Source organism: Clytia hemisphaerica, unplaced genomic scaffold (assembly GCF_902728285.1).
Source record: "Clytia hemisphaerica strain Z4C2 unplaced genomic scaffold, Clytia hemisphaerica genome assembly, whole genome shotgun sequence".
In the NCBI taxonomy this organism is placed as follows: Eukaryota; Metazoa; Cnidaria; class Hydrozoa; order Leptothecata; family Clytiidae; genus Clytia; species Clytia hemisphaerica.
Genome location: NW_027103918.1, coordinates 1137711 through 1162580, shown reverse-complemented (window position 1 = coordinate 1162580; position 24870 = coordinate 1137711). Strand labels below are relative to the sequence as shown.

General features: G+C 34.9%; 1 protein-coding gene across 1 annotated transcript in view; it reads left to right on the top strand.

Annotated features, from left to right (window-relative positions):
* The first annotated feature begins 317 nt into the window (after positions 1-317).
* Positions 318-24870, top strand: part of LOC136809644 (calmodulin-regulated spectrin-associated protein 1-like) — a 51854-nt gene continuing 27301 nt past the window's right edge. The window contains exons 1-9 of the mRNA XM_067066191.1: positions 318-393; positions 1599-1703; positions 3734-3943; positions 4654-4739; positions 5516-5796; positions 6817-7197; positions 9464-9611; positions 9915-9982; positions 22983-24580. Of these exons, the coding sequence (XP_066922292.1) occupies positions 367-393; positions 1599-1703; positions 3734-3943; positions 4654-4739; positions 5516-5796; positions 6817-7197; positions 9464-9611; positions 9915-9982; positions 22983-24580 (2904 nt within the window). The 5' untranslated portion in view covers positions 318-366. The remainder of the gene's footprint in view (positions 394-1598; positions 1704-3733; positions 3944-4653; positions 4740-5515; positions 5797-6816; positions 7198-9463; positions 9612-9914; positions 9983-22982; positions 24581-24870) is intronic.

Here is a 24870-nt window from a genome sequence, read left to right as displayed (position 1 = left end):
GTGAGAAATAGATATCAGGCTAAAGTTCTGCTTTTATGTTGTTATGATATAAAAAATACACATTATGGAGTTGTTGATTGACAAGTAGCTATAAGTATTACTGTGTCAGATCCAATCTTTATTGTTTTTTTCTGGTCAGATTTAAAAGTAGCTTCATCGTCTATTACATTATTTCTGATTTGAACTTGTTTTTTAAAAATATCTATTATATATTCTCAGTTTTTTCTTCAACAATGATGAAATCTGTACTTTTTGCTTAAATTATCTTGAATAAATTCTATTCTTTGTAATCCATATTTTATTTTTTTAATAGAAAGCAAAATAAGAATAATAACAAATTATATCATAAATTTTAGAGAAAATCCAATGGATGAAAACTATAATGCCATTCAGGTAAACCTCTCATGAACTAATAAGTATATTTGTATATGAAATCACATGATAACGAGTGCAATTTTTGAATTGCACGAGGTTATCGTGTGATTACGAGCTAATCGCACAATGAGTTTTGCTGCTTATTTGTCGTTACGAAAGAAAATTACACTGAAAGTATTATTTTCTTATCTCTTTATATACGTTTTTCTTTTATTGTTGCTCATAGTTTTTCACAAAATGAATTTCAAATGAAATTAAAACGTTCGATAATTAAAAAAAACGATTAACAATTAATTGCTCTCTTTGAATGCGCGCTAAATGAGAAAAAATAACCCATCGTGCGATTAGAAAGAGCAATATCATGGTGGGTTGACCAAGAATTTGAAGGCGAATTAAAGAAATTGAGATTTTGATTCTCTCTATCTCTTCTCTTCTTGGAGGGACACCAATATCTCCCACTAGTGGACCCAAAATTTACACATTCATGCAATTTTTTATCGAAATTCACACATTTGTGCAATTTCTTTTCGAAATTCGCGCAATGTGCATTTTTTTCAAAATTCACACTTTTGGGGTTTTTGAAAATGTGCTCTATAACTATGTCAGGTTATTTATAGGTTATGATTTTCTAATTGTCAGTGTTAAAATTTCTTCCGTCTCAGATGGGTTTCTGTCTCAGTTAAGTATAAAGAGGCCTTTCTATCTTGAATTTCACCAAGATTTCAAGAATATTGTGTTAAATTTGCATGTAAAATCCATTTTCTTTCTCAGACAGACGAAAAACCCTGCTTTGACTGCTATATTCTAAAGATACCTTAATATTTGCGCATCCTTTTTTAATTTTCGCGCATCTTGCAATTTCTGGGATATTTTCTGAGTGTTTTTGACAACTTTAAGTGAGTTTTACACACTTTCAGTGTGTATTCAAGCTAGATTTTATATCCCAGAAGCATATTTACCATGAATCGAGGTCCCATTTTTTTTAAAGAATCCTAAGATGAGATTTCTACACGTTCAGAACCATTACTAGTTTGCGCATCCTTAAATTTTCGCACACCTTTAAATTTTCGCACGGCCAAGTGCGCGAAAATAGGCCTATTTTGCGTGCCTTTTATTTTCGCGCACATATTCTGCACGAAAATAAACAGGGCGCAAAAATTAATGGAATTAAGGTAAGTAAGAAATTCACTTGCTTTGAATTAATGATTTTTTCCTTCTTTCAGGCAAAGTTTTCTGCATCATTGTTATGGTTTCTTTGTCGTATAAGCGAGAAAGAAGAATCCAATGCCCCGCAAGAGATAACCAATCCTTTCCACGTGGCCAGCACTGTGAGTGGCGCTTCAATTTTTTAAGATTATATATGAATGACTGTACTATGATACCAGGTGTGCCAAAAAAAACGGGCCTAAAATTGAAATTTTCAGTTTATAAACAAGTCATACATACTTAACAAAAATCCTCATTTCTTCTAAATTAGATTAGCTATATTGATGAAACTTTCAGGAAGTGTTTCAAATAGGATATCGGTTACATCTGCAAAGTTTGTAATGGTATAGCACAAGTAGCAAAGGTAGTAGCAAAAAGTAGCGAAAATTCCACGTTTGTTTTGGCATACCCGGTATCTTAGCTTTTGTTCTGATAGGGGTGGTATAGAAAATTTATCTCTTTATGTTATTGGTAGATATTTTAAAATATGACGAATTAAAGCAAGATTAATTCATAGTAAAAAATAGCTTTTTAAGATAAAAGCGAAGCATAGTATTGCAATAATTTTTTTCATATAGGTAAGTTTTAAGTATATAAATATAGGGTTTAAGTAAAGTACTTTCTTGTGTTATTGTCTATCAGTTAAGTCTTCCATACCATTTTATCTAATTGCAGTAGAAAATCAAGTTTGGGTTTCATGGATGTAGTGTTATTATTTTAGATTTAGAACCAATTTTATTCTTCGACATCTCGAATGTTTTCTCCTGTAAATATTCTCGTTTATCGGCGATCCAAAAAATATCTGCAATCTGATTGGTTAAAAAGAGTACAATATATTTTGTATTTTACATGTAAAAATATAAATTGACGAAAAGATGTTGTTTGCATTGTAGCGGTAGAAGCAATCTAACGTCACTTTGCTACAAAAGTGTCCTCCAACACAAAAAGTGCATTTTTTGGGTCACCGATAAACCAGTTATCAGACATTTGCTCGTACAATATGGAAATATTGTACGGAAAAATCTCGGAACTCGTAAAATATCTCTCATATTGTACTCGCAACTGTCTGATAACTATTACGTATTTTTCTCTGGCTTTAAAAGTATGATGTATAGTTTGCTGTCATAAAATATCAAAACAAACAACAAATTAGCAAGCTCAAAAATGTTCCAATAAGGCTGAGAATATAGCCTGGAAGGCACTTAACCCCTCCCAAATCGAAAAATCCAATGAAACAAAGTGGAAGTACTGAAACTGCAATTCTCGCCTGAGCTTTAAACGTTGAAATACCCAAAATTGCCAATATATTTCCGCACCGATTGTAGATAACACTTCGATGGGAGGTACTTTCACTACTAGGTCAAAAAAGACTGATAAGGCACATGATTAAAAATCAAAATATTTTTTATTAACTGTCAATTCATTTCCTTGAAATTCAACAGAATGTATTGACTGTTAGCCCCCGGTCCACTTAAAGCTTTTTATAGACTGAATGGGGCAATTAAGTGGCCCGGTAGTATAATTATGGTAATATGCTTCCGCAAGATTTTCAGATTTTCCAGAATGAAGCAATGTTTTTATTTGAAAATAAGTGATTCAAAATCTGTTATTAATGTTTGTTTCTCATTCTTGTTTATATTTTTCAACTTCGAGTAGCTTTTTAGTTATTTGGATTTTAAACATTTTTTTCAAAGTGGCAACCTCGTCAAATGCTCCTAGTCTACTTCACTGGACTCAGCGTCATAAAATTTATTGGAAAGCAAAGTTCAGCCAGAATGTAGACTCTAGTCTAATAGACCGTCAATGTTTCCTGATTAACAGTAAATTTTTTGTAATATGACTGTCCATCACTCATATTGGAAGCTGTCAATAAAATAATCGACACTTAATACAAAAACTTTTCAGTTAAAGGTAAATAATCGTTCGATAGGAAAAAATTTATCGAATTTATACGAAAATTGCTTACCCTTTTTTCAACTGATAAAAAGCTTTTAACTATTATAGCCTTATTAATTTCGGCTTGTAGATGAAGCGTTGTATAAAAAATGTCTTATCCAATGATTTTAAACTATATTAAGACATAAGGGTTCGAAACGATACGATTCCGAAACTGTGTGAACACCAAATTTTGAAAACTTCATTAATTTTCTAGGGTAAAACAACGGTGTGTCGAGAAGTTGTTGATTATCTAACACAAGGTGTCATCTACTATCGAGTATCATCCTTCATATTCGACAGAGATTTCACATCTTTCTGGGACCTACTTCATTACTTTTCCAAGAACGGGATATATGTCATGGACGGTGACAGTGATGAACCAGTTACTGAAGATGATTTGACCAAGAAATCACCTTTTAACTTGGTAAGTTTTTTGCTTTCAAATACAGTGTTGAAAGTTTTTTTCGGTTCCGACGGATTTCCGTCTTAGCGGAGTATGTAAAGAGTCTTTTCCGTCTCAAAGTTCTGCATAACTCACCAAAATTTCAAGAATAGGCGCTCATTTGCTGTGTAAAATCCATTTTCCCCCTCAGACGAAAAAAAACTTGCTTTGACCACTGAAAATAACATAAAGAAAAAACATTGCTTTTCATCCAATTTGCCCTTAACCGGGAGTTGAAGTTTTCCTATCGTATTTTTTTAATTGTTTTTTATTGGCCAATAAAACAGTAGAATGTTTTTAATGAAACTGCAAGTAAGTGGATTATCTATACTTGACCAATTACTATAAGCTAACTTATTGGAAATATTTTTCGTGGGAACTAATATTCGCGGTCGAAAAAAAAAAATTGCATTTCTTGGGTTTCGGTTTTTTGGACAAATTTCTTTCATTTTCCTAGGAATTTTTCGATAAAATTAGAAACAACTGTATTTCTCAGGTTCAAAACGCTAAAAATAATTGCCGCGAAAAGTAATCGTACCGCTTCATATATATTTCTTTTACATTGTTATTTTCGAATTGATTGATATTCACATACATTATTATAACCTAAGTTGTTGGAAAGAAAAGGAAATATTTTGGAAACCAGATATAGTATCGTTAATTATAATTAAATAAAATCTGTTAAACTTTAGAACTGTCACTTGAGTCTAATGGATGCTATTTTGAACAGTTATGGTAATCACACGGCAACAATTCAAGATTACATCAACTCCGTAAAGTAAGCAAATTACTTTATATAACTATACACCAAATAATATACACCTTATATATAAAAAATTCGTTGGGAATTTGGGGAAAAGTAACGGAAAATTGCTTACCGACGAATTTTTATAGCTATTTTTTTTACCGACGATTATTTTTGGTCGAAGATTGATTTCTAACGAATATTTCTTACCAAATTATTTTGGTTACTTTGAATAATTTTACGTTTGAAATTTATTATATTCGGGTTTATGTGCTACTTACGGTTAAGGATTTCCACGGAAGCTAAAGGTAGTGCAATAGTTGTTCAATTTATTGGCGTTTTTTATAAAACAATATATACGCTAGTAAAAAATTCATCGGTAAAAGCTATTCGTCGTTAAAAAGTGACGAAATTATTGGTAAATGACGAAATTTTTTCAGACGATTATTTTTTCACTGACGAATTTTCTAGCGATGAGCTAGCCTCTTTTAAGACAATTTGACATTCTCAGAATTCTCAGTAATTCTTTTCGACTTTCAGGTTTTTGTTTTTACAAATAAGGCCAACAAATATTTGACAGCTAAAAATTCTCGAATCGAAGAGTTTCAGTAGTACAACTTGAAATGTTTTTCCATTTTTTGTCAAACTGTTTTTGTTCCTTTTCTACATGAAAATCTCTTTTAAGACTTTGCAAGAAATGCATTATCATGTAACAATTATCGAATTATCATACAACATTTACATTACTATATAACACTTATTATAAGCGACTCAAGTCTGCAAAAACCTTGATTTTTCTATTTCTACAGGAAAACCTCTTCTTTTAACGCCTCACGAGAGATGCCATTTGATCTCGAAAGTTCTATCTTATTATGGCTCAATAAAATGAACAGCCATAACACGCTTCACCACTTACGTAAAAAATCCGTAGCCCGTGATCCAGATACGTCGAAAATACGTATACGTAAAGACCAATTGGTAGAGGCTAAAATCTTACCCCAACAAAAATCCCTGATGCAAGCATTACGTAATGGTGTTTCGCTATTGTCATTGGTATTATATTATTTCGGTGATGCGCTAGATGTCCAAGGTATGGTTACGTTAAGGTTTGGTTAACATGTGCTAAATTATCCAGAAACTTTAGACATAAAAAAATTAATCCCGTCGACGCATTTAATGACGATCAATTATTTCATTTTTGGCGGGATTTATTTATTTTGCATGGGTTTTGAATAATTTTAGGGCAAATTTTTGATATTATGCTCCTAATAGGGTGTAGAATTGACAAAAAAAATTTGCCCTTCGAATCTCCTGCAGTTTTCGAGTGAATCGATCTTTAGTGAATCGATAGAACTTATCAAGGGTTTTTGGGGTTTTCCGATGACGTCAGCATTTTTCTGGGAGCATTTTCAGACCACCAAAGAACTTATCCTTTGCTAACGGTTTTTTCGAAGTCTGAAGTTAGATTTTCGATGTCTAGATCTCGAGATATTTTGGTTTAAATATTGAAAATTATCGATATTTTTTGCTGAGTTAGCAGTTTTTCAACATATTTACCCACCTTAAAAATGAAATATCTCAAGATCGGAACATCGAAAGTTAACAAACTATACCATTTTCGGATATTACTATTTCAGGGCTATCCAGCTGTGGGAATGATTTTTTCTGAACATGCTCCCAGAAAAATGCTGACGTCATCGGAAAACGCCAAAAACGTCGACTTTTCGCCTTGAAAATGCCATTTCTCGGCAACAGGTGGTCGAAACTTAACAAATAACCCCATTTTCTTTATCTACTTTCCACGCTGAATCCGTTGGTAGCCTCAAATATTTGATTTGCAGACTTCGAAAGAACCGTTAGGGGGGCCTTGCTAAGTTCTATCGATTAACTAAAAATCGATTCACTCGAAAACTGCAGGAGATTCGAAAGGCAAATTTGTTTTGTCAATTCTACACCCCATTAGGAGCATAATATAAAATATTTGCCCTTATCTAAGGGGTGCCCTACGAAGTGACACAATTCACTACCTCGGCCGCTGGTCTAACTTTTTTTTGAGTTGTAGAGAACTGTTCTTAAAAAGGAAATAAATTTCATTTGATTTTTTTTATAGATATCAAATTCTTAAACCCTCTATCAGACGAGGACCGATTATCCAACATTGAGTTATTTCGAAGTTTATGCGCCAGACACATATGTACATCAGTATTCGCTTTACGGATAGACGATTTCTTCGTTGCCTGCGATGACATGAAACCAAATTTCATTGCCTTATTATGTGAAATATTATCAAGTTGCGAAAAAGCGAGGAATGAAGTTAACTCCAATGAACCGAAACCGAAAATCAATACAACAACAAACAAAGACGTTGCCATGCAACCGACTATGGTGGATACGACGGAACTGAAAGCTAAACATAAAATGGCGCATCAACCGTTATTGTCGAAACGTTCGAAAAAACAATTAGCTATATTTCATGACGATGAGAAATCGAGTAAGTTCTAGTCTGTTTTTCTATTTTAAACGGGGAACAGATGCCTTAAAGGTTTTGTTTTTACATAAGTGTTCCCGTTTCATATCAGACACATATTTTATATCAGGATATCTGCCTATTGTTATTTTATGCTGATAAGCAAAAAAAAATTATATTCCTCTTTCTGACCAATATTGCTCCACATCTGTGTCAATCAAATGTGAAAAAGTTGTAAATTAAAATTAAAGAGTAAGCAAACAATATCACTCACTCTTAATTAAAAACAAAACCTTTGAATACAGAACACATTAAAAGTGGTACTTAATGCTTAGTGCTCAGCAATTTAAAAAGAATAATCAAGGGTAAGTGGATCAATCCAGGGAGAAAAAATGATGCCCTCCCCTACCTTTTACAGGGTGTCTACGGGACCTTGAAAACCTTGAAAACCTTGAAAATGAACCACCCAACCTTGAAAACCTTGAAAACTATCAATTTTCTGGGAAAAACCTTGAAAACCTTGAAAAATCGTTAAAAACCTTAAAAACAAAATCAAAAACAAGGCGTTTTTAGCCATTTGAAAGAGTCAAAATCAAAATTTTCTCTCGTCGGCGCAAACCATGGTTGCGCCTCCTCGGTCACTGTAAACAATTGGTTTCGCTTCTAATTTTTTATTTCTACAATTGGAAGACTAGGGAGCTGCATTATTTCTCTTTGTAGTATTGTTCTCGAGAGGGAGATAGGGATTTAAGGGCTCTGACCATAGTCCAAAAATTGATTTTGGTATTTGAACATGAGATATATTTCAGGTTCCTTAACACTTTTAACAAAGAATTGCCTTTATAAATTGCTTTTTAATCGAATCCCTTAAGAGTAATTAAGAATTTAATTGCAAAAATGACGTTATGAACTTTAAAAAGATGTTAATAATATGTTGCTTCACCCAAGTTGAAATACTCTTCCTCGCAAAAGTTTTCATTTCTTCTTCATCAAATTTTTTCAATGCAATTTTTGAATTTTCAGATTCAGGAATAGTTTGGCTAACAGAAAATGTATAACATGCCATAGTTTTGTTGGTTACATCAGTCAGAAAGCACATTTTAAACACAGCAATTATGAAAAATTCACTATGGTCAGAGCCCTTAACTGTGGAAGTAATTCCCCGGGCACCAAAAGCGAATAAATTTTATTTGCTGTCCTCTATTCTGAAAAAAAAAACAACAAAATTCCTGTAAAGAGCCATGTCAACTGAGTATCAAAAAACCTTGAAAAGTGCCAAAGTTTTAGCCAAAAAACCTTGAAAAACCACTTAAAAATGACCAAAAAAACCTTGAAAACCTTGAAAATCCCGATAAAAAATCCGTAGACACCCTGTTTTAGTGGATAGCTCTCGAAAGTGGAGCCTTTGGGTTGCCTACGACGGTGGTCACAGACTTTACTTACTAAATCCTAATTCGTTTATTTGTTTTATCTATTATGATAGGTTTATCGAAAGGTTTCTAGTCTAGAGGATGGCTTCGATTGTTGGTTTGGAAGGCCCTGAAAGATTTAGAAGACCCTATATTTTTATTCATAATAACAACGACCTTAAGTAGTCCTTGGAGCGATATTTCTTTAAAGTGTTTTTGTGTAGTCCGAAGTCATTTTTAGTTTTTTTTTACTTGAATTCTTTTTTACGAACAGAATTGACTGGGTAAATTCGATAAAATAAGTTCTTCATAGAAAAATTAAAACTGATAAAAGTCTCACTGTTTGAAATAAAAAGTCATAATTTTCCGAAATAAAAAGTCATAATTTTCCGAAATAAAAGTCTTTTCCAAGGCTCAATCCTGGAAAAGACTTATTATATGGACTTTTTTAGAAAAAGAGAGTTTTGCTAAAACTACAAAACGCTTATTTGTGGGGATGACGGATCTTTTTGAGATTATTTGTTCAGAAGGTCGTTCATGAGGGTTTTGGTTTTTGAGCCACAATAGACGATATCGGCTTAACATGAAAACTCAGATTTGACCTCCGAGAATTTCCCACAATGCTTTGCGCGGAAAAAAGTTCGCAGTGAAATATTTTCTGCGCAAAGCATTGTGGGGAATTCTCGGAGGTCAAATCTGACGTGAGTTTTCGTGTTAAGCCGATATCGTCTATTCACTAGGTCAGTGTAAAGTCAACAAAATTGATGAGTAAGCAAACGATTCTTATTTAAAAACAAACCTTTAATGTTTTTTTTCCGTTTGAGTAAAAAGTCTTTCATCAAATTTTTGAAGAAAAAATCATTTTCCCATTCCATTTCTAGAAATACAATTGGACGATTTTGAAATGAAGGAATCTTACATCATTGGGGAAACGCATTCAACGAAAGGCAAAGGAGATGTCAATCCACCCAATACTTCACTAGCATGGAACGAACCAGTGAAGAAAGAGAAAATATCATTAACGTTCAAGTAAGTTAAAAACCTGTCATATTACCCATGAGTATGATAGCTGTTTCAACGTTTATCTAATGTTATTATGTAGCTAATCTCGTAACAGATCATCCATTACGCGGACTTTCCGCTCCGCTCTAAAGGAATATGGCGAATGTTGTAATCTGACCTGGTTATTCAGCCAAAACATTCGAAACCGCGTTTCCTTTTGCTTGAAAACGAAAGTGAAATCAGCTAGGTTGTTATTCTTAAAGTCTTCCTGCTTCCTACTTCCTACTCCTTAATAAGTAATATAAGATTTTTTTGTCCATTTTACTTTAGACCACCAGATTCAAACACTAACCAAAGACCAGCCATCAAGGGAATACAAACTCGTTCTGCTGAACAAGGTGAGCTAATTTTCTTTGCAAAGGTTTAAGTATAAGAAGTAGCTAGGAAAATATTGATTTTTAGGCATAGCTTACGGAGACTTATTATCTTGAAGTATATCTTAAAGACCACAATAATAATTCCACGAATGTGAATCCTTAGCTTGCTCAAAACAGATCTTCGCAGAAATGATAACGTGAAGCTCAAGATTTAAACTAGTGTATATGTATAAGAATTGCGAAGCGTTCCAGGCAGGTCACTCGATTCGCAAGTTGCAAGCAAAATATTTATAGGGTCATGGAGGGTGTCTATCTAAAAAATCCTGCATTACTAAAAGTTTACAAAAACGACAAATTTCATAAAGAATGCCAAAAAACAAAAACAAAAAAAACACGGTAAAAACAGCTCAAATTCCAAAGTGTGACCCTGAAAAGCCTAAGTTTTAAGTAAAATGGTCTTAATAATAAAAACAGGGAAGTAATGAAAACACTAAAATGTGGGTTATTCCTCGATTTAAGTCCCTTTAGCTTTAATTAGCTTTAAGTCTCCGTTTCGGTCCCTCTAAGGGCCCGCCAAAAATCGTGGGCGGCACATTATCACGCAAACCTAGTGCCATCCCCGGTAACTTATAATGGATTTACAAAGAAAAATGTTATCCACGGTGAAATTACAAAAGCCACCGGGTCACTGAAACAGGGGTGGGTGCATTCTTTGCTTTTTTCTAAGAACAATTGAGTGTATAAATAATGCAGAAATGGCATCTTTTCGACTCGAGAAGTGTCACTCTTATTTAATATTCGACATCTAGACCTTTCGATACGGAAAGGCAAATATATTTTTGACACCTTTTTATTTAAGGGAAGAAATTTTCGTGTGTTGCTTGGAAATTTTCCAATAAGGTGCAGCCAGAACATTCTTTTGGGAAAGCCGTTAATCGTAAAAGCTAATTTCAATTCTCCTTAATCTCATTTGTTAAACTAATCGTTGGAGCAGTTTGGTAACAAGGACCGAGTGAATCATTGAATAGGTTAAGCAATGTAGAATAGTGGTATATTTACATCATATAATAATAGATAACGCCGATACAAAAATATTAATATAGCATATATTAATGATTTCTTTGTAAAAAATAAACTTCTAGGTCTTGGTAGTCTTCTGTAACGATGGGAAGAAGTTTCTGAAATAAAAAAATAGAAAAAAACAACAACCTAATGAGTTCTTGGAAATAAACGGCTGACAAAAAAAAAAGAGGAGTGACAACGATTCATTTGATATTTCCTCACATTAAATGAGCAATGATTATAATATTTGAGATGGATTTGTTCGTAGGGGTGGGGGCAAAATTTTGTAAGCCAGTGCTAATATTCCCAAAATAATGGATTGAATAGTTTCATCTACCACTGTTTCTCTCTTTGCCGTGTCTAATTACTGACGGGTTTGAATTACGAATCCATTACGATTTTCCAACAGATGAAATACTCGATAGCGTCAACTGAAATGTAAATTGGGTAAGTCTTTAATACCTTAAGGGAACTAATTTTAGCGGGAACTGATTTTCGCGGTAAACACCCTCTTTTTGCCGAAAATTAGTTCCCGCGAAAGTCACCTTCAGGTAGTAGGATCAAACCAGTAAGGTTTTTCTTCACGGTTGTGGAGCGGAGACGGCTGGATATTGATATTATCACTACATAGGGAAAATTTGTATTAAAAAGAAAGCAATCATTCATTTCAAGATAATTAATAATACAACCCAATTTTCGTAACGTGTAATAGTGACCGATTTTCAATACTGTCCTTTCTCATCACCATTTTGATTGTAACATCACACTAAATGAAAAATCATAGAAGTCTACAAACCTTTTGCCCAGCATTGTAAGTTTAATCATAAGAGATCCAAAAATATACGATGAACTATAACTACCTTCATAAAGTAAACCTAATACGCTTCAAAAGTATTCAATTGTACAAAAAGTTCAAAAACATGAGTACTCTTAATAAAATAAGTTTCTTTCAGTTTTATGCGAAATTATTTATACATACCTGTGTAAACCTTGCACAGGAGACTATATAATAAAGCTATTTCTATAACTGTGTAAACCTTGCACAGCAGACTATATAATAAAACCAATAAGAAGACTAAAGCTACTTCTTTACCTGTGTAAACCTTGCACAGGAGACTATAAAATATGCAATTTGTAAAAACTATTGTTAAACTCCNCACCCGGTTTGTGTGAAACAGGGGTATTTAGATAGAGTGGTAAAGATAATGTTTTCAAAGCAGTACATATGAAATTTGCCTACCGTAATATAAAATGTATGGATCTTTGGTACTATTCTGAAGAACTTACATCTATCTATGAAAGTCTAAACACTACAACTACGCCCATGGAAGAAAATGAACGATATAACACAATATATAATTTTCAGGTTGATAAACGGGGTGTTATATATTAATCAGCTAATCAGATGAAAGTTTCGCCGCGTGGTTGTGTTATGCATACAATGAGCAGTCTTGGTGAATTGATTTATACATACTACCAATCAGCTATCATAGATGATTAATACCAACACCACCCTTCTCAACCTGAAATTGAAAACAACCCTCCCGCCAAAGTCCCTATCCCATACCTTCTTACCAATACTACCACCCCTGCCAGCTCTACCCACATTCCCTCTACCCCGATCACTCCTTCCTAACCTACTCAAAACGCTTACCCCTCTGCCCCCGTCCTCTCGCTCTACTCCCTCTGCCTCCCCGTCCTCTTGTTCTACCCCTGCCCCGCTTCCCCACATGCCAAACAAACCACGGGGCATCTTCTCCGCCGAGACTCTTCCACTTTTTGTACGCGTTATCGGATTGCGGCCCTGGGTGAGTGACCCTATATAACTTGAAGGCTTCGCGTGTAAGTTCCTAAAATATAAATTTTGTTAAGGAGAAAATTATTTGGTTTAGGATTTTCGTTGACGAACAATACTTCCTATACAGTTTAACGAAACCTCCTTGCTTTTTAAGTATCTTTTATTTTCGAAGTCTAAAGTATTAGAATTCGTTATCATTTAAAGTTGGTTCTTACAGAATTGTAAAACAGAAGTTGTATTCATAGTTGAAGTTGAATTATCGTTTTAAAAAGATATGACAATATCGTTCCCTTGTTTGTGAATGATAATACAATATAAATGTTGAGAAAATGATCATTTTGGCAATAGGTTAAAGATGACTGTTAAAGCTTACATCTGTTGGTGGCGAGTCTTCCTCAAAAAGCGTGTCTTCGTCTTCATCTTCATTTTCTTCTTCATTTTCTTCGTCCTGTTCTTCTCCAATCCTTGCCCTCAATCTAGCCATTTCCCTCTCATGTTGTTCTTTCATCTCCTTAATCTGCCTCTCCATTTCCTCTCTCACTTGACGCTCCTTATTGACCACAAAGTCTGTCTGCTGGGTTGAAGCTTTGGGGTTGTTTTCGCAATGAAACTTATTAAATCTTTTTTCGACTTTCATTTTAGTATTTCGCTGAAAAATAAAATAAATTAACTTTAAATAATACAATAATGATATATGTATAAGATTGCATGACTATTACTTCCACACATAACATCAACATTCAAAAGTGTGGTATATATGGTACATCTGCTTAACATATCAGATGGAGTGATTTCATGAAATGCGAGTGGAACATACACTCGATAATTTTCACATTCATCAGCAATTTGACTACAATTTATCAGATTGCATGAATGTTACTTCCACACATAACATCAACATTCAAAAGTGTGGTATACATGGTACATCTGCTAACATATCAGATGGAGTGATTTCATGAAATGCGAGTGGAACATACACTCGATAATTTTCACATTCATCAGCAATTTGACTACAATTTATCAGATTGCATGAATGTTACTTCCACACATAACATCAACATTCAAAAGTGTGGTATATATAGTACATCGCTAACATATCAGATGGAGTGATTTCATGAAATGCGAGTGGAACATACACTCGATAATTTTCACATTCATCAGCAATTTGACTACAATTTATCAGATTGCATGAATGTTACTTCCACACATAACATCAACATTCAAAAGTGTGGTATATATAGTACATCTGCTAACATATCAGATGGAGTCATTTCATGAAATTTGAGTGGAACATACACTCATTGTGTCTGGTCCTCCCTACCACCCTTCCAGACATGCATTAACATAAATGCCCAACTCCAATAACAAGTTACATAAGTCTCACACATATTCGTTATTGCAAAACTATTACACAATTTCCACATTATCATTCGTATCATCACTTTTCTTTAACATTTTATACTACTGTTCGTAACTAATGTTTTCTATCATTTATAACTGATGCTTATGAATCAAACATCTAGAGCAAGAAGGGTCTGCACAATCAGCATCATTTATACCATCATCACAAAAAAGAATCAACTTCTTTGAGTAGTTCTAAGTATTGTTCAACAGAGCATGTATTTTGTGAAACAGTCTTTACTGAAAGGTTTTGAAGTCTCTTTTCTTCTTCTTTCCTGAGTTTAAGTTGTGGGTTCCTATTAAGATATTCCAAACGTTCAAAGGAACAGGTTCTGCTAAGCACCAATCTTCATCCTGTGTAACACGTGAAAATGCCGTGTATGATGTTCCACAGTTCAATTGTTCCATCCTAGTTTCAGGAGATAATTTAATTATAACATTTGTGACTTGTTGGTTGGGTCCGATAGTCATACCTTGTGATTTAGCAATAGTGATGGCGTAACCAGTAATCAATGGAAATCCAGTACGTTTACAGCATTTTTTAACATTTTCACAATTAACAACATTTGATGTGATTGGAACCCAAGTCGGGTGATTTTCATTCCAAACTGGACCTTTATATCTTGGAAAGTCAATAATAACAATTTCTGGCATTTGTGGTGGTTTAGAATTGGGTTTATAGATGATACTAATGACTGTTCCAATGGCACCATTATTTAACCCCAGCCTGGTCATACAACCTTGATTTCTTGTTAGTATAAACTCTACAACCGACAGCAATGATAGTTCTGTTGGGAATTTGTGATAAACTCTCTTTAGCAGTGTTGTGATGTGGTCCATAGCCATTACACTTAAATTCAGCACTTACCACTCTTTTGCCGTTGTGATATTTGGAATTTAAAACAGAGCGGTTGTAACAATTAGCCTCTCTCCATGTTTCTGTTAAAAACAAATAACATTTGAAGTTTCATCATCAAATTTTCTTTTTTCTTCGTTAGGCAGATTGTCATAACACCTTTGGTTTATTTCTTCCCAGTCTTTTTTGGTTACATTACCTGTTCGAAGGTTATCCAAGCGTCTAAGTAATGCTGCTTGGTTGGGTTGTTGGCGCATGATTTCCTCTAATATAAAAACATCTTCAATATTTCTGTACACAAGAGCACCAGCGATGTCGATCGGATCTGTAGAATCAAGGATCTTGTCATACAGATTACGTTCTCCAATAGCTCTCAGTTGAAATATGTCACCAAAGAAATTGAAAGTTGGAATGCATCCAAATGGTATAACACTCTCCATGTCTAATAAATTAGATGAAATTTCACAGAACCGATGGTGAAACCACGCTAAAACGTACTGTCCAACCATTCCTCTTTCATCTGCATTAAGACACATCAGAGAGAGCTGCTTTCTATCATCATTGAGTGTTAACCCTTTCAAATGATCACTTTGATCAGCAGACATGGGCCTATCAGCAAGAGTTATTTTTTCTTTGTTTTTTCTGGGAATGTTAACACAGGAATGAATGGTTCCTCCATCAGGTAAAAGCAAACCTGCTGCACTTGTTGGTAGGGACCGCGATGATTTTTTCAAATTGTTTTTAGCGCATTGAAACAATGCTCATTGGAAAGAGCATCAAAAAAGAAAAAAAATGAGGGGTCTTCATCAAAATCGAAGCCGTTCTCGAATATGCATCTTGAACATGGACGAGATTTTGTAAAAATCATAGTTAAATAGGTTTAAAAGTGAAAATCCGGGGGTTATGTCGAAAAATACATTTTTTGCAATAACTTTTACTTCTATTAATGCTATAACATTGAAACTGGCACGAAGGTTCTCAAGACAAAGTTTTAATTTTTTCAATTTTTTTTTCAAAATTCTCGTTTGCCGTACGAATGAATCGAAATTCCTGTATGCCGGACTGGCAGATTGTCACTCTCCGTGGACTTTCACTTTCGAATTGTAAACAAACACGCATCGACAATTCTGTAGAATTTCTCGAATACCAATTTTGAGCCAATTTTACATATTTCTCAATGCACAGCTAAAGCCCTCAAAGTGGCTTTTTCCAGAAAAAACGAATACCAAAAAACAAACAGCGCTCTCTTCCAGTTCCAAATATAACATCATGGGGGTTTGAGGACTCAAAGAGGTCATTCATTTTACACTCAGTAATTTTTCAAAACCTATTTGCATTCCATTTTACCCCCGTCTTTCGCGGTCCCTATTGTTGGGGCAACATTCAAAACAGCTCGATTACATTTGAACAAGCGACGGACCAGTCGTGTGATAATTTTAACAACTTGGGACTTTCCTGTTCCCGCACAGCCCTGGACAATAAGCCTTTTACAATTTTCATACCCAACATTAAAATTACCTCTGGCATACTCCAAGAGAATTTTCACATTGTAATTAACTATCAACATTTGCATGGAATTCACTAATTTCGGGTCTACATCTGGTAGACTACATAGTCTCCCTTCTCTCACAAATGCTTCATTGGCTTGTTTTGATACATCTGATAGCCACATATTTGTTTCTTCAATTTGTGTATCAGTAAAAGATTCAACACCCAAACATCTCAAACCATTGCTATACCAGTCATAATCATCCCCACCACTATACAAAACTTCTTCCTCGCTCGACCGGGGCTTCTTCAATGGATGCCCTATGTTCTGTTGCAATATCTCTAAGAAGAAGGTTTCCCATGGTGTCAAAGACTGAGTCTTGCGATGATTGACTATCTTGGCTCCCTCCAAAAGAAGACTGAGAAAATATAATCTCTTCGTGTGTTTCATTATTTAGCTGGTGGTTAACACGTCTACGCTTTGCAACTTTCTTATCATATTCTACTTTGGCAAACTGTAACATCATTCTGACAGAGTCTGGGCAGATTTCAGAGTCTAAAAATGTGGCTAAAGCCTCAGAGTAGGTATATCAAAGCCATATTTAAGATCTTCAACATTCCTCCAAGTGCCAGGTGCAAATTTCATAAGTAACTCTTTAGCAAAGTCTTCGCCCGTTGGCCAAACCCAAAAGCGTTGGCAGCCAGTAAACACAGGCACATGGTCTTTACCGCAAGGGGATTTTTTTGGACAATCACACTTTTTCGCCCAGTCAAACAAAGAAATATTAGCATCCTGTTCTCTTCTTATGTCAGAAAGAAATTTATCAAGTGTATTTTTCTTTGTAACCTGACCGTCTTTAGCATTAGAATCAAACAATCTGTAACCGCTTAAACCAATTCTTTTAAATCTCCTGCTACAACTATATAATTTTCCTTTGCTATTAATAAAATCAGCAGCTGAGGATGGTGTGTCTACATAACCAACAGTCTTCAAAAGTAACTTTTGTGCTACGGACTTCAGAGAAACTGTTGGTGCTGATTTATTAAGTATTTGCTTATATATGCCAATTAGATCTTGTGTGCTTGTGTTGCCTTTGCAGCAATACCCTGTTATATATTTAATTAGGGCTAATAAGTCTTCTGAGACAATGGGTTGGGTGTCACATTGGGCTGACCAAGTTAAAGGCCTTAGAAATATATGTTGAACCATTCGCGGGTGATCATTCCTCCCTTCATATCTTGGTATTTCACCTTGAGTAAGTGTAGCTGCAAAAGGATTCGTCTCTTTTCCAGCAGATCTTTTACTCTTCTCATCGTATTGACCAAAATGATGCCTACAGTATCGAACAACATTTTGAATAGGTTGGCCATCCTCATCCCTTTCTTTTGTAGTCACAGTTTTCCGTCTGAGACAATATGCACTGCAAGAGTGTAGCATGACCTTATTGACTGTATCAATATGAAATGATTTTAATTCTTCGTGGTTCTTTTGGCATAAAATACATTTTTTCAAGACATTAGCATCAACATTTTTTAAAGTTCCTTCAGGCAATGGCCATTGATTTGTATTTGGAGTCCATTCAGGCGGCTTATCTGGAAAGTTTTGGACATCACCTCCTGCAGGATGCATAGAAACAAAATTGAGGAGAAAAACACACCTTCTTGATTTAGTTCGTTTGTTTGGAGCCATTTTTCTAGATCTTTGGCAATATTTACAGATGGATTGTTCATGTCTTGGGATAATATTGCCTTGACTATTTCATAATGAGCTTTTGAAAAGAACAGTGAATGAGAATGGATTTGACCACGTGATTTGGCAAACTCATAGCGAGTCCAAAACTCTTCGTATTGAAAAAGCTGTTTTAAAACTGTGTCTTTATAATTGTGATGTCTTACATCAAAATATGAAGTGATAATATGTTGGTTCTGTAAGATAACCTGGTGGCGATATTTGGAATCATTTGTAAATTTATGTGTAATATCATGTTCTGATTGTCCATAAATTTCGGCAAGGTATTTGATCAAAAGATTATGCAATTGAGGCCAATGGTGCTCGGCACAACTGCTTGTGTCAAAATAAGTGGGATAAACCTGGAATTCTTTAAGCATAAAAAAGCAAAGTGAATCCAATTCATTTTTTCTCTCCCGCCAATATGGTGCAGTGTCTACAAGGTTAGCACTCATTGATAAAAACTTGCGTGGGATTGACTCATTTTGATCTTCTAGTTGTTGAAGTAGTTCGTCCCGGGTGATGTGTTTTTCATTTATTTGTTGGTTAACACAAAAACTTCCTTGATCTAAAGCTTTTTTACGCAAGCTGATATTCATAAGATGAAACTTTAGGAATCTGTGAGCAGGCACACGGTTGTCTTTACAAAAGTATATGTGACTTAACCAGTCCTCAAATTTTAAGTTTCTTGCAGCTTTAATGGTAATATCACAGGCCCCATTGACAAATATATGGGGATAGCACATGGTAAAAAATCCTTCAGTTGAAAGCTCTGGGATGGGTTTCTCTCTTTTGCTTGTATGCAATTTTCCCATGTCAGCTACCACACCATTGTTAAGGATTTCTTCAAGATCACTATTTTCCCCAAGAAATGCACGCAAAGCATTCTTAACATTTTCATCGGCATCAGAATTTGTAAGCTGGGCTGCAAATCCTGAAGATGTTGTCAATTCTTCATCAACAGCAAGTTTTTCAAATTGCCCTGGAGCAGGTCCTCTATCTTCAGTGGCATCTTCAGTTTTCCCCTTCCCAGCTGAAACAATAGGAAGTCCTTCAATAATTCCATGATTTTCAGGAATGCTTTGGAGGCGATTTTGTTCAATTGTGACATCATGATACCACTCATTGGGTTCATACAAAAAATACCTACCCTTTAAAATTCTGCCAGAAATGTGATTTTTACCAGAATATTGGGTATATCCAAGTTGCGGATTGTCCAAACCAAAATTAGGGTAACCAAAAAGCAAACCCATGAGAGCATCTTGTACTCTCTGCCTGGAACCCATGTATGCTTTTGAGTTGTTTGTGCCACTTCTTATTAAAAGGATTCCAATCTCAGAAGGTAGTTGAGGTAATTTGGTAAATATTTTCAGATTTGAAGGTATGGCAACTGCATGACCTTTTGAAGCTAACATGCCATACTTCAAGCAGTGAACATAAATAGCAACTGATATTTTCCTAATAAGCAATGTTTCAACAAAAGTTAAACCTTTAAGAAAAGGAGGCACATCAATAAAGTTTTGATTATTGTGCATCAAATTTCCTTGGTCATCATTGAAGCAATCCACATGGGGTGATAAAGCCCCTGAAAAAAGAAGTGCCTGGTTTTTTTTAGTTTTGTTTAAATTCATCATTGCACCTTGTACATCGTTGTTCTTTTACTTGCCAATAATTAGAGGTTCTTTCCTTTTTGGGAAGAAATGTAAAAAATACTGGTCTGACTTCTCGACATGTAATACATGTGGCAACAGTATGTTTTTCTTCTCCTTCAATGAAACTTTCAATTGCCTCCTTTACCAGAACATTTTCATGAATTTGAATATCATTATGATTGTGGACACATGAAGGGATATCATTGCAGGATGGTAGAGGCTGATCAATCATTTCAATGTCATTGTTATTTTGCAAAGGATTACTTTGTTGAGTGTCTGAGTATTTTTTGTGAATGTTATCTCTAGGAGCAATAAGTTGCTTTTTGATTGTTGCAACGCTATCATTACAATTGGTGTTGTGGTCAGAATAAGATGTCTTCACAGGATAATTAACCTCAGTTTTAAAAAACACATTATTAATAATATTGTCTAGCCGTAGGGTTTTGTTCGCACCACTAATAGATTGTTGTAGGGTATCAGATAATATAACAGTTCGTTGAAAGTCGACTTTTTTCATGTTTTGATACTGTTGCTGAAGTGATTTAGTATTTTGATGATTCACCTTAGACTTTTTTATATTAGATTTAAATTTCATATTGTTTGAATGTAAACTTTTTTTATCATTGAAATTATTTGATTCTTCTTTTTTAGATATAATTTTTTTTTGTAATGGCACTCTTACATTACCATCATTTTCTGAATTACTGCCAATTGTAGTAGAAGAAATGGATCCCATTTTAAAATCAAAATTTGATCTTAGTTCATTACTTTTGAAATGGACGAAATCTGTAGCTGGCAATTTATTGCTCTCTGGATTTAAACGAATTCGTTTTTGTTTTATTTCGAGTCGCATTGTTTTCCTACGTTTTCTTTTTGCTACACATGATTCATTTTCAATAGGTGGTAGGAAGCTAACATCATTAAAATCACATTGTTTAAGCAAGTCTCTATCAGTTTTATCATGTTGGTAAACCTTCTTATTCGCAATAAGTTTTGTATGAGCAACTGGTAACTTTGAAGGTAATGGGTCACAACAATGTGTATTTTGCTGATTTGCATTAATATTTTGAGTAGGTGTCGAAACATTCTCAGACTTTTTATAGATTAGCAAATAAGGTGCGATCGCATCATTGGCTGTGCAGTTGAAATTGGGATTTTGTATTTTTGAAACTTTTTCATCGTCAGCCAAATACCACATATCTCCATATTTTACAGCAGCAGTATAGTGACCACTGTCAGGTCTATCACCGTGATGATAAATGACAGCCTGCAAATTAAGATGTCCAAGTAAAACATTTTCAAACTGCATTTCAATATTCAAGTTGGGTACAAATTTTTGGGTAGTGCTCGAAACAGAATCATAACAAAATAAACCCAATGATATAATTAAAAAGTCAGATATCTTGATCATAGTCTTACTTTTTGTAGCCCTTGTTTGATTTGGGCAGTTTCCACAGTCGTATAGACTTTCAAGCAACTCTCCATGGGGATCATTCACCAACCTTGAAATTTCGTTTTCGATTGAATAATGAAGAAAGCGATCGTGGAATTTAATATTGCATATGGTTTCAGATACAGTTTTTTCAGAAGCATTGTAGCATGTTTGACACAATATTGACTCCATGCTAGATATTGTAAAAACACAGTCAGGAACTGAACTGTTACAAGTAGAAGCGTAAATTTTGAAAAATATATATATTAATGCTTCTTGAGCATCAAACTGTTGAAAACGATTGTATTCGTAACCTGTGATCTCAAAAGAAGGAATCAGATGGTATGTTTCAATTGGTAAATTAGATATATTCATAGAAGTAAACAATTCCTTCAATGTTACCAATCCCCTGTTACTGCTAGTACTTTCAAACACAAAGTTACGGAAGCTTTCAAGAGAGTATAATGCTTGAATAATAGAATTAAAAAAGCAAACATTCTGACCCAAGTTCTTCAACCCCAATGGAATATGTTTAGATTGTACAGGCATTATCACTCAGTTAATATGCTAAGATTAGGTATGAATATAATTGAATAAACACAATGGATTTCTAAGAAAAAATTAAAATGTGTCGGTCGATCGAAAAGGCGTGGATGATCTCAGATACTAATTGGATGAATATACTTCCCTGAAACTCAGCAAGGTAATATGTTGATCATCTGATAATCCAGATGTTTGATGATGTTTTCAAAGCAAAGAGATTCAAACAACCAAAAAAATGAAGCCCAACAACCAGGCAGACCAAACAAACAAGACAATGAAGGCTTTGATAATATTGACTATGTTGCGTTGGGGAAAAACAATAACTAAACGATGGCAAACAATATAACAATAAATCAACTTTTAGTTATAGTTAGTGAAAATATTAGATGAAACAGCAAGAAAAACTGAAAGTCAAAAGATCAGAATTCTCAGAACTTCTATCCGCAGTCAAAAACAGATCGGATCTGAAATGGTTCGATTGAGATAACATTTCGAAACCATAGCAATCAAAACAAACCAGCGAATTTAGCCAATAAGCTTTGACTTTGAGAAAAATAGCGGGAAAACCAGTCCCCTGCAAAAACTTGACGCAAAAAAGCGGGAAAATTTATAGATTCCGTTCTCGCAAGCTTGAACCTAGGGAGATAATCAGAAGAGAAACTCGCCCGAAGATTATCTCCGTAAGTATTTAGATCTGGTATACATCCTCTACACTAAAAACCAATTGTTCCAAATTTACGGAAGCGACGGATAGAAATGTATGAGAAAGTGCCGCCTGATGGATCGAAATGATGTTTTCGGTACCGTAGAAAACGCACATCAATTTTTCCTTGGCGCTCCCCTGGTATATAGAATTTAAAGGTACATGCACACGATAGCAAAACTGCTTCGCTCATGTATATTCGCTTCGCAAAAATCGGAGGATAAGTACATATGGATAATATTTTATTTGAAAAAAAAAATCTCACGAGAGTGATAAATTGACGACTACTTATAATTATTTCAAGAATAAAATTCTTTTGGAGGAAAAATGTAATGTTTTTACATTTTAAATTTTCAGCCACACACAGTCTAGAAGAATTGTCAAAATCCAAACACTCTACGCCGTCGTTCACTTCTACATCTCAACCCAACTCAAACATTCGTCTAGCCTGGGATGACGAACACCAAGAAATATCACAGTCTAGACAAACCACTGAACCAGTATTGAGTCCCACTCACAGTAGTTTAAAATCAGTTTACCAACTGACCTGTGAACCTGATCTTTCTTCTATCGAAATACCGAAAGAAGCTACACCACCACCAGCTTTTCAGGAACAAACAAACTCACTTCTGCCGATAGACCCTCATGAACAAGATGAAGATGCATTATCCACTATTTTGGAGACTAGTGAACCAGGAACCCCTTTGTTAGCTAGCGTCGATTCTAACCTAACGCCTGAATCTTCTCCGCTAACTCAGACTTCTGCTGATCTTTTCTTTGAAAATTCACCTTCTACCGTGAAGAAATCCATCGAAATCGATGCCGGAAAAGCTGATCAAAGTATGAAAACGACAGACTCTATCAATAAACAAATCGAACTTTTTGAAGATACAGGCATCACACCGCGTCACGAACAACAATCCAGTTCGCCTCAAATGAGATCTCCCGTAAAGAAAAGCCCGTTTTCAGTTTCCCGAAATTCCCTTGAAAATGACTTCTCCGGACTATCTATTCCAAAACAAGACGACGTCGCAGCTAGCTATACTGTCCAAGAATCGTGCACCGTAGAAAGTGCTATAGCCCATGGTTTGCCGGTAATCGATTCAGATCGAAGTGGGGAACAAGGACGACAACTAGATTACATTGATTTGAATTCGTCCCATGAGATAAGTGGTATGGAAATAGAACAGAAGGAGCATTCGAAAGAGAATACATCGGGCAAATTTCAATTACGAGAAAGTTCTGAAGTTCTAGACGATTTTCTTCTTCGAACAAGTGTGGACATTGATAAAAATCAGAACAAAGATATTGAGCATGTACGGAAGATCATGGAAAAAGAGCGAACGTCGATATCGCAGACTATTCAATTTGATCAACGTGTAGGATCTGTTGATAAACGATTCATGTCTCAAAGTTATGATGAGGAAATGCGGAAAAGATATACCGGTCAAGGCAAACCATACCAGAGTCTTGATATATCTAGGGATAAAACATACACAAAGTCTTTAAAAGAAGATCCTTATCAAATAAACAACGCTAATTTGAACTCATCGAAGTCACTGAACACGGGTTCGAATAATCAAAACATTACATCATCTTCAGCTGACGTTAACCAATCAGTGAATAAATCCTACTCTATCAGCCAATCCGGTCCCACCAATCAATACAACGACCAATCATCTTTCACCAATCAACTCTCCAACCAATCAGATCTACGCAATTCATATTCGCAACCACATTCAATAAACACAAGACAAAACATAAACAACCGATTTCTAAGTCAAAGCTTCGATGTCGGCCAGCGAACAAACATATCAGATTTTATCCCCGCACTCCATAAAGACACACCGATAACCAATACAGACATCGTTGACTCCTCCAAGAAAGCTTCGCTCCTCAATCAAGTTTCCTTCCAGCATTGGCCATTTTCAAAGAAGTCGGATCAAGGATCGAATGTAAGATTTTTAAAAGTTAAAATATTATCTTTCGAGATGGGATGGGTTTGAGTCACTCTCTAACTAAATGACTTCCATATTTAAGCTGTCTTCTGTTTAGGTTGACAGCAGGGGTACTACCGCTGGGAACCAACCCTGATTTCAAGGAAAATTGGTACCAAAACCCTTTTTTTGGTATATGGTACCATCTTATTTTGAGGAACAAGGGGACCCCCGTCCCCTATTTATAAGCATCATCCTTGATTAGTGCCTTGTAATATTTCAATAGGTCAATCTCACCAAAATCTGGG